At 36.6% G+C, this 11,070-nt stretch overlaps 1 protein-coding gene across 1 annotated transcript; it reads left to right on the top strand.

The window, feature by feature from the left end:
- Positions 1 to 244: 244 nt before the first annotated feature.
- LOC115963039 (DDT domain-containing protein DDR4) lies at positions 245 to 11,048 on the top strand. Its single transcript, XM_031081925.1, has 12 exons — positions 245 to 955; positions 1,079 to 1,189; positions 3,116 to 3,202; positions 3,303 to 3,340; positions 3,423 to 3,504; positions 4,594 to 4,700; positions 6,109 to 6,265; positions 8,122 to 8,214; positions 8,390 to 8,513; positions 9,302 to 9,344; positions 9,468 to 9,647; positions 9,746 to 11,048. Exons 1-12 carry the CDS (start codon positions 596 to 598, stop codon positions 10,494 to 10,496), a joined length of 2,133 nt encoding a protein of 710 aa, XP_030937785.1. The 5' UTR covers positions 245 to 595; the 3' UTR covers positions 10,497 to 11,048.
- Positions 11,049 to 11,070: the final 22 nt, after the last annotated feature.

The raw sequence follows: 11,070 nt of genomic DNA, 5'->3' as shown, positions 1-11,070 counted from the left end.
TTTTTACTGTTCTATATTTTCTGATTAATCCCAAATTAATCAAAATCATCAAAACATATATTAATTTTTTTTTCTTAATTAGCCGCCACAGAATATTATCCAAATTTATAAAACCCAGATTCAAAAAACAAATTTACCTAATAACCCAAAAGTTAAAAAATTAAAAAAACCCCTAAATTATTATTTTTTTTCACCAAAATTCCAGGGATTGTGTGTTTTGGTTTTGTGTTCCCTTTCTTCCATCCTCTCCCTCACACTCTCTAACCCTTCTTCCTCTTTCACTCACATTAGCGAAAACAAAAACAAAAACAAACCCAAAAAAAGAAAAAAGAAAAAAAAAGACAACAACAAAAACAAAAACAAAAACCTCAGACACAGAAACAGAAACATTAGATAGAACAACATTCATTCATAAAAAAAAAAAAAACCTAAGTGAGTTATGGTTTGGAGTTTGGACCTTTGGTCCTCTTCTTCCATCATGTTGTTTTTCAATGCAAACAAATCCATATGATCCTCTACATGTAATCCCACCATAACTCTCCTAAACCCTACTTCTCGATCTCTCTCTCTCTCACACACCCACAATTTTTTTACCATGTCCTCCTCGTCTCCGATCCCCAACAACCACCGATCCTCTTCGCCGGAACCCAACCCCAATTCCCAAAACGACACCGCCCCGACCCCACCCGTCCCCGTCAACCGTAGCAACCGCCCCTCCCGCGCGTGCACTATCCGGGCCGCCGCGAGGCTCTACGCGGCCGCTGCTCCGGCGAGCAAGCCGAAGAAGAAGGACCAGCAATTGCAGCAGCAGCAGCAGCAATTGGAGGAGTCGCCGCAGAAGGAGCAATGCAGCAAGATCGTCACGCAGCTGGTGGAGCAGCCCCCGCCGGCTCAATTGCCCCGGTGGACTCTCCGGTCCATGTGGGAGTTGGCTTCTATACTCAATTTCTTGCATGTACTGTGTTTGATCTCTTCTTTTTGTAAAAGTTTTCAGCTTTAGGGTTTATGTCTATTTCTGGGTTTGCTGTGTTTGTGTTTTTTTTTTTATTGTTCTTATTGTTGTTTTTGTGTGTTGAAGGTGTTTAGGCCGCTATTGAATATTTCGATTGAGTTCTCGGCTGAGGAGTTCGAGACGGCTTTGATTACTCCCAATGATACTTTGAGTGACATACATATTCCTTTATTGAAGGTTTGTTTGAAGCTTAGTAAAATGTTCACTTTGTTTTTGTGTTGTTGAGCTAGTTTTATGCGATTCAAATTGAGTGCTAAACTGTAAGAGGGTAAGTTTCGAAATGGGTTATTTTAGTTTCTTTTCGTTTGCTTTTGCTGAGTTTGGAAGTGTTTCTTGAAAGAAATAAGAATGGCTTAGTAGAATGTAGGAGTTCTTGTGTACTTTGATTCTTAGTGACGAGCTTCGTTTGTGCAGTAGTTTCTTGAATTGTAGGATAGAGAAATGCCGGAATCCTCTGGTCCGATAGGTGCTATTGTTATATTATTCTTACAGTTCTTTGTGGTTTTGTAGACTTTTTTAAGTTCTGGTTAGAATGCCATAAGACTAAGAAATCAAACTCAACAGCTTAAGCAGTGGGTTTTTGGACTTCCAAACTTGAGCACCCGTCTTAGTAATGTTTGTCTAAGCTTAGAAGAAGTGAAGAAAGGAGTTTGAAGGTGTTTTTATTAGGCCTCATGTGGTAGGGATTGAAGCTTTGTTGAGCTGACTAGAATATCTGGAAGACAAAGATTTAGTATTTTTAAAAGAAATATATTGATAACAGTTTGCTTCTAAACTTCATTTGAGATTTTTGTTGGAAATGTAGGATTCCCACTAAGTGCAATGAACCTGCATGATTTAGCTGCTGGTTATAGCACTTTGGGTGGTTTGCACCTTTAGGTTTTGCAATGTATGTTTAATTTGTTATTTATTCCCATGCCAGAATGGGGACTTTTCTGTGTTCACTTTTTGGCACAAAGCTGGGATAGTTTTTGTTGTAAAAGGAAAAGGCCCAAAAGAGCTCATCTTTCTTTCTTTCTTTTATAATGCACTTCCTCCTGTCTCTTGGTTTTCTGCTACTTCTAATTCATTACAAGCATGTTAAATTCCCATGTCATTTTTTGGAGATAAAGATTGCACTTTTTATCAGTAGAATCTCCCGAATAGGTGATCATTGGCCAAACAGTAGAGGAGACCGACATTCTTCAAGTCTGTGATCCACTGTCAATTCTTATTGCAAAGTCACATGTCACTGGTTTCGGAAGTATGGTACATTATTTGATGAAGAGAGATTATAGGATGGGAGCTTAAGTTTTAGCTACTTACATAATCTGTTAGGGACAACACAATAGTCTATCTGATGTCCATTATAATATTCAAACGGTAAAAATAAGGTAGGCCATGGTAGAAGAGGTGGTAAAACTTGATTATACTCAATACAATAGGTTTGTTCATTGTTGCTCTTTTCTTAAGGGCAGTTATTATTTTAATTCGTTTACTTTTAATAGGATCACCTCAGAAATTTAAGCAACTATACATTTGGCTGCAAAGAGATCTGAGATCATTTTTTTAAGTTGGATCTCCTAAAAACAGTCTAACATGTTTTTAAATTTTTTTTTTTTAATAAGAATTGATACCCTAAGTTTGATTTCTCCATTCTATTACTCTCTAAAGCTAATGTATGATCTATCATGCATGCAAGAAGGCTTTTGTCATAAAAGTCATTTGACTGTGGAATCAACTGAGGTATATCGGCCTTCTTTGTATAATATGAATTTCATCCTTAGTTGTAAAATCTGAATAATGTAAATCGAATCTTGTTTACTTTGTGATATTACAGATTGATGGTCAATTACTTTGTTTACCCTGAGATATTGCTTTCACATTGCCTTGTCTCATAATCTTTGTAGACGTTAAACATTAAAGTTTCTCCTATTTGCTGCTCAAATTTGGATTTTATGTTATATTTGAAACTATTGCTGATTAAATTGTAAGATACATTCCTCTGGCAATTATGAGTTTATGATACAAGCATGACCCTGTTAATGCCTGTGCTGTTGGAAGATTTCTATTTATTTTGTAATATCCATTTGCTGTATCACTTCTAATTCATCTCTTCTATAGGCAATCCCTCCTGTTACGCGAATGGCACTTACACGTGATACCTGGGTCACTGTTTTATGTAGAAAATTGAGAGACTGGTGGCATTGGGTAACTAGATCATTGTACTCATTTAACTGATTATGGACATTATTGATTGGATCTCTTTTTGGTAGTGGAAAATTAACATGAGCTTGGTACCTGATTGTAGGTTGCAGATGGAGATCTACCCATTGTTGCTTCTCATGGGTTAGTACCGTGTATCTATGGATTTCTCTCATATACGAATCTATGTATATAACTAATGTATCAAATCATGCTAATTTGTTAGGTTGGAAGTTGATCTATACAAGACACTTGATCCTGGGGTTCGCGTGGTCATCTTGAAAGCTCTCTGTGACATTCGTGTTGAGGTAGTATCATCATTAGCTCTTGATAGTATGTACCACTTGGCTTGATTTTTTTTTTTTTCATCACTTAGCCCCAAAATTTTACTAGAAAGTGTGAGGGTTATCCGGTTATGCTGAGTCCAAATCATTCATGCATTATTATTAGCCTGATTCATAATTTGTTATTTTAATGTATATGGAAAATTCTGCTTGGTTCAACAAAACCTTGAATCTTGATTTCTTGAGTTTAGCACATGAATCTTTCATGCAGTACACTCAATACAGGTCCTTGTCCCATGGCATTGCAGCTATAGAAGTTGTTGAGGAACAATGCAAGACTATAATAGTTCAGTGCTCTTTGATCTAAACCTATTATGTTTGGAAACTGTTTAGTCACTTTTAGTTGTTCTAATTCTTGTTAGTGCTTACTCAAGATCTCCTTAATAATGTCCAACTCTTTAATTAATACTCTTTCTTTTCTGGAATCCACCACTTTTCCTGCAACTCTGTACATGCTGTGGCTTTACCTAAGATCTCATCAAAGATTTTCTTCTTCTAAAACCCTCCAGCAGTCACCTAAGCAAGAAAATAGCTTTCTACGTTTTGGTATAAAACCAATTGGTTTACCATCCTGTCATGCATTTAATGTTTTTTGTTTTATTTTTTGGGATAATAATTTTACTTTTTCGTACTCTGTTTCTTTGGGCTCGTGTTTGGGGGTGTACGAACTGTACTGCTGTAGCTGATTTTTTAGTTTCTATTTCCTTTAGCTCTTGATCTTCTTGTATTTGTTTCAGTGTTCAAAGTGTTCACCATCGTGAACATGACGTTCAATTTTTTTTTTTCAATAGAAGTCTTATTACCTACCAAAAAAAAATAAAAAAAATTGGGATAATAATTCCCTTTCGTGGCTAGGTAGTGCTGTTTTAAGAGCTTTTCCTGCAACATTATCTAAGTACGTATTAACTGTGCATCCATTTGTGTTTCTAAAAGATACTGTCTCAGAACCATAGATTTAGAGCTTGAAATTTGATATTTTAGTACTTTGACTGTTTTATCTATGCTTCTTTAGTACTGTTGGTATATATATTGAATTTGAGTGACCTTTTGCAGCAAGAAGATATCCGGAACTATATTGACAACTCGCTTAAACATGGTGTTCAACTTTCTGCATTTCGTAAAGAACGTTCTGGGGGTGATTCACAAGGAATTTCTTACTGGTAATGTAGTTATTGTTCTCATAGACCATATCCATCAAGTTCTATTAGCTTGTATGTCTTTGCTTGTCCTTGTCAGTGTTTATAACACTTACCAACCCGTGAGTTGAGTATGGGTTGAGTTGCCAACATGTGGTTTAAAGAGTTGTACTTGTTAACCACTGCCAGTCCTGCCGTTTAAGAAAATATGTGTAGGCTAAACACAACTTTGTTTAGGAAAAATTGGAAAAAGTTTAATTTTTAGAAGTAAGCCCCTGTTTCTTCTTAGTCTTCTTTCAAAGCTCATTATAACACTCCTTCGCTGCTCTTTCAGCTTCTGGTTCTTTTCTTTCTTTCTCTTAATATATATATATATATATATATATAAAAGCAATGAAAAATTTATTAAACTATCGAAAAAGTGTCACCCAAGTATACAAAAAGGATACACTAGCAACAAGTACAATCAAACGCGCAAATTACAAGCATCCATCAAAGCATGAACCGAAAATAGTGAATGACTTCCTATAACTGACAACCAATCCAATAGAGTTTTGAAGAAGAAAAATTTTAGGTCTGGAATTGTCCTTTCAGAATCCTCAAAGCTCCGGTTATTTCTTCTGCCAAATGTGCAACATCAAACAATGACGTCCACCTCTCCAATTTACTTTGGGTTGAGACAACAAAATCCCTTTGCTGCAATATACTGTCCCAACATGAGGATGGGCTTAAGCATTTAGATTTGTTTCTGGGTTGTAATTGTTGGTACTGACTATGCTTTCTTTTGGGTTTGATGAGGTGGAAGTTGTGGGATTCCTAAATTTGGATGAGAATAAAATTCCTTCAGTTGGGATATTAGGGAGACTTTATTCTAAACCCAATCTCCTCCTTTATCTCACACCCCACTTAAGGAGTTTGGTGGCGATCTCTCACTTGTCGTTGACTAAGTTGCCATAACTATACAACTATAAAATACATTGATTGTCTCAAAGAACGAGGTGGTGTAATGGTCTTGGAACTATGGTGTTTGGGATGAATTGTGGGTGTAAATTTGGGCCACAGCTGAATGGAAATTTGATCAAAATGGTGGTGACGGGTGATGGATTTTGGTGGCATTGGGTGGAAAGAGCTCAGATAAACTCCTCTGTTGATATTGGGGATTTTTTGGAGGCATGTGACACCATACGATTGAGACTGACAGATGCTAATGGGTTTGACCTTATGTGGGTAAAGTGCAACTTTATAATCACAAGTTGGTATCAAATTGCATGGGAATGGAGTTTAATTGCTCATTATTTTCATACATTGCATAAAAGATACACTGAGAATCTTTTAGTTTGAGTGGAAGATTTATAATTCTTTGATGACAAGTTTTTGTGCATTGTTGTGTAGTAGGGGTTTAATCACTTCTTGGTGAATGTGGTCAGTGCAGGTATGAAGATGATCCTATAATTGGTCATCGATTGTATCGGGAGATAAGGAAAGTTGAGGTGAAGAAAGCGAAGACAAAGGGTTCCCAGGTTCTTCATAGTGCAACATACCTGTGGGAAACTGTGGCAACCAATTTTGATGAATTTCAAGATGTTTCTGTAAGTCTCATAATCTGTCTGTCCATGTGCATGCATTAAGATATTTATAAAATATTATATAGATCAAATTTTATTTTCAACTCTCTTTTTTCTCTTTTTATCCAACTTCCTTTTATTGATATATATGTATATATATTAAATAATTTGATTTTTTTTTTGGAAGGGCGAGGGCACATGTTGTGATTGTTAGTACTTTGATTAATATGAAAAAAAGGGAAATCTCAATCAATAATATTTATCTTTAAACTATAATGTTTTGATTTTGAATATCTTTTTCCATCTGTGCATTATTAAATTTAAAGACAAATTGAGATAAATACTCATGGTCTGAGGATCTGTCTGGGTTCATAGAGGACATTTTATTGTGTGATATTCTTCAATGGCAGTTGTGAATTTTTAGATATACTATTTTCTACTTTAAAGAAATTTCAAGTGCGTGCGTGTGTGTATTATTTTTTTATCTTGATAAGTCAAAATGTTCTGTATGTCTCAAAAATATATCATTAGAGGGCTTGCATTGGCTTTTATCCACTAGGCTGGTACATTACCTCCCATTAAGGTGGATCTGCCATTTGATGCTTGATTCAAGAGAAAAAAAAATCTATGTTGGAACTTCCAATGGAAAGATGCTAAAAAATTTTTTATGGTGAATTAAATACATATTTACTGACAGAAAGGTTATTATGTTTAGAATGGAGTTTTAGCCTTTGGGCTAATGCTATCAGGAGCCTTAACTCATTTCTGTGCACTAAAAATAGTTTCACATTACTGATGTTTCCATGTGAGTGAGTTAACTGTCGTCCATTTCACCACTATATGTTTTTCCATTTATAGCAAACATGAAATTATTATAAATATTCTCTTTGGTGTGTTAACTGTTGAGAAGCTTTTGAAGTTGAAAAATACTTTTCAAACAAAATGTTTGTATGAAGTGTGGAGAACTGGACATGCATTTTGCTGTCACAGAGGTCTGTTGTGGGCCTTGTGGCCTCTTGGGGCTTTACTGGACTTTTTCTTACTGGGGAGAGGGAGGCCAGTGAAGGATTATCATCATTTATTCCAAGCAATAGTAACTGTCCTTCAAAGCTATAGATTTGTGTGTAAGATGTACATCAGATTACAGTAAGTGATTATGGCACCACAAAGTTTAAGCACTCATGACCAAGAGGATTCAACCATCTGTAAATTTGCGAAACATGAATGCCAAATACCCGGTTAATCATCTGACATCCTCTGTCTTTCTAAACAATCAGTTTCTGTAGGTGTCAAAAGCTATTGGTGGATATATAGTGCTTTAATGGTACAAATTCTTTGGTTTGTTTATTTTTCAATAAACCTTTACCATCTATGTATGGTGCTCTTTTCTTCAAATAAAATTTTTATGGTACAGTTAGGAAGCAGATCAGTATTAGTTTTTTTGAGAGGGGATTTTTGCGGCCAGTGTCAATACATTGGAATCAAGGCTTATATGAGTTGAGTTTTGTGCGATGGATGGAGTTGCTTCTTTTGGGTAGGAAACATTGGCATGGTTAGGAAAACTAGTTGGGCATTGAGAATACATGGGATCCATTTGTTTGGGGGGGGGGGGGTGTGTTTCCTCTCACTGGTAGATTTTGTGCTCGTTGATCTATATATTTATCTAAGAGTCAAGCAAAATTTAAGCTTGTCAAATAAAATCTTTCACATTGTATATGTTCCATCACCTACAAGTGATGATTAATGATGATTCTTTTTTAATGGTACTTATCTGTTTTAATAGACAAATAACAAATTTTTTGCTGCATGCCAAATTAAACAAAAATATATTCCTGGTTTTTCTCTGCTGCTGCTCATTTAAACTTGTCCATCTATCTCAGGAAAAGCTTTTCTCAAGTAAAAATAGAACAGAGGCTTCACTAGGAAAAAAGTTGAAGATAGACATGCTTCCAGAGATTGAGAAGGATCATAAGGTACTCAAAGCTGTTGGTTTCCAGAACCTTCTTAACTTGATTGGTTGTCTTTCTTGATTCATATTCCTTGACTTTGTTATTCTTATAGTTATTTTGCTTTAATGATTCATGTTATTGTTTGCTGTTGCTCTAGCAAAAATTTATCTGAAATGCCGCAATTAATTGTTATTTGCAGAGGAAAGAGAGGTTGCTGAAAAAGCAACACAGACAAGCTCTTCTTCTTGATAATTATTTAAGTGTGGATGGGCTTGCTCCAGGGCGCTCCCTTCGTGACAGAAAACCTGTCACCTATACCTTTGGTAAGAGCAACCTGTTCATAATTTGTATAGTTTTAAACTTGTCCAATGACAACATAAATTTAAGAATGTAGACAGGGAAATTCATTGGTTTTAACCTAGGCATTCTCTACTCAGTTGTTCTCTTAAAGAACATAGGTAGTGAACAGTTGGATGGATGCGATCAATGCATTGGGCGGATGGCACACCCTTGCCATGTTTTTTTATGGGGAATCTTCCTATGTTGGAGGTGTATTTGGATAAACTGTTGCTGTATCAAGATCATTTAAACAGACGAACATATATTTCTCTGTGCCTGATGATAATTTGCTACTAAATTCAATAAAACCTTAAATCCAACAAGTAGGGGTCATCTAATGTATATTTTTTTCAGTCAGCTATATCTTGAGCCATATCCTCTGGTATATATGTGTCTCGCCCTGTACTGCACCCATTATTGGAAACCTTACATTATGAGTTTCAGAAGGCAAGTGGCATGAATGGGCAGTAGAAGTGGAAAAGGGGGAGATAGAGAGGGGCTGCCTGTGCCCTGAGTGGGTTTTTTTTGGGGGGGGGGGGGGGATTATTGACTTTCATGGGGAGGCATAATACAACCTTTTCTTTTTTTTAAATCAGTGCTATATCGGGTTATCTACTATTAGTTATCATAAAGAACTAATCCCTCATAGAAATTAGTTGTTGTTATTGGGGCTGCCAGGTGACCATGTCATGAGAGGGAAATGTTTATGGTGCTTGATGCTATTCTCTTGTGATGGATGTATAAAATCTGAATGTTTTTCATGGTTTTGCAGACGACTATGACCGGTCCATTAATGAGGCTATCAAGATAACCAAGTATGGAATTTATTCACCTAGAAATATGGTCTTATTGTTTGCTCTCTCTACCTCTGATTTGCATATCATCATACCAGTACAATGAACTCTTGACTTACATTCTTGTTCTTACTTTTGTGTCAGGCGAAAACAGCCATCCCCTGAACCTCTACATAGAAGAGAATTTGGGAAACCTGAAGCTTCTGCAAATGGTAAATGGAGTGGTCCTTCACATGCGCAACATGACAATTTCAGTGCACCATCTCCCACGTCACCTGATTTTGATGATGGTCAGGAAGATAATAAAACAGACCTGGATCGAAGGTGTGTTAATTATTTATTTATTTATTTTTCCCTTTTGCTTTTCTGAATCTATTTCCATGTGTTAAACTCATCCATGTATTGATTGTATTCACATGTAGCAATCGGCGGAGACAGAGACCTCAACGGTATTCGGCAAAAGATTTTGTTGAAGCAGTTTCAGATAATGATGCAGACTACGATAGCGATGATGATATAGTTGGGGAAGCTGTTTATGATGAGGAATATCTGAAGAAACGGAAAGAGAGGAGGAAGTTTTCAAGTAGCTCTGAAGGAGATGAGGAGTATCATTGGGATGACGAAAATGCTGAAGAAGAGGAAGAGGAAGAAGAAGAAGATGATGATTCCTTAAGTGCCAGTGAGGATGATAGTGATGAGCCTCGGAAACTTAGAAAATTGCCAGGCCGTACTAGGAGGGAAACAAAACTAAGGTCAGTTGATGAGCTCCAGTCAGGTCTAAGACGCAGTAAGAGGGCCACCAGAAATCGTATTAATTACCGACAGTATGAGTTGTCAGAATCCGAACCAGAGTCTATGAAACCTGAGAAGTCAATTGCATCAGATGCACACTCAGATGCAAGTGAGAATGGTGAGTATTCAATCGAAAGTCAGAATTCTGATGGCAACGATAATGACCAGGAAATGAAAGTTGATCAGCCTGTTGAAGATTACACTGAGACGGTGGAGAAAGAGCAACAACAGCCACCAGAGAAACCAAATAGTCCAGGTCAAGATGAAATTGAGGGTGTACGGAAAAGACGTTTTCTTGACCTAAATGAGCTTGCTCCTGGTTCTGGTTTCGATGATGGCCTGAACACAGTAATGAAAGATGAAGATACAGATGACTTCTAAGGCTTCCCTATGCTGGACAGCAAGGGGGTATGTTTTCTCCCAGGGAAGCTGTGTACGATAGTTAAGTTTATAAATTTTGTGATAAGCCGACGGAGGAAGTTTACAGTCAGAGTTCTTCCATGGTGTATTTAAGCAGCTACTTTGGTGCATGATTTGCTACGGGGAGCAATGTGATGCTGAGAGTTATGTAGATTAGGTAGTCATTTTTTAGTATTTCTACATTCAAAGAAACCTACGACAGATGAATTGGAATTTGCTGGGAGTTCATTAGTTCATCCAATCAATGTACAATAACCATTAACTAATATTGTAACTGAAAAATTTGGGCTATTAGATGTACGAGCCTTGTAGTTTTATCTCTCATGTTCATGACAATGATCTGCCTGTGAGCATTTGGGTTGGTTGGGTCTGTTGATAAAGCAATCAGGTTAGAAACTGTTGTGTTTATTGTAATGGAACCATCCTCCCTCAAAAGATAACTAATTTGTATCTTTATTTCACTTGCGCTCTCATTTTGTCCTTGAATTTTAGAACCTCTGAATTGTTTTGCTTTGTTCTCATGTTTGATGACCTC

The sequence above is a fragment of the Quercus lobata genome, chromosome 10 (assembly GCF_001633185.2).
Source record: "Quercus lobata isolate SW786 chromosome 10, ValleyOak3.0 Primary Assembly, whole genome shotgun sequence".
NCBI lineage: Eukaryota > Viridiplantae > Streptophyta > Magnoliopsida > Fagales > Fagaceae > Quercus > Quercus lobata.
The sequence above is the reverse complement of the archived record's forward strand: the minus strand, read 5'-3'. Positions and strand labels throughout refer to the sequence as shown.

What these genes read in the sequence shown, in the direction of transcription:
- LOC115963039 (XM_031081925.1), top strand. Translation starts at nt 596, where the DNA reads ATGTCCTCCTCGTCTCCGATCCCCAACAACCACCGATCCTCTTCGCCG. An exon ending in TCTGTGACATTCGTGTTGAG is followed by an intron (nt 3,505 to 4,593) that starts GTAGTATCATCA and finishes GACCTTTTGCAG; the next exon opens with CAAGAAGATATCCGGAACTA. An exon ending in GAGGCTATCAAGATAACCAA is followed by an intron (nt 9,345 to 9,467) that starts GTATGGAATTTA and finishes CTTTTGTGTCAG; the next exon opens with GCGAAAACAGCCATCCCCTG.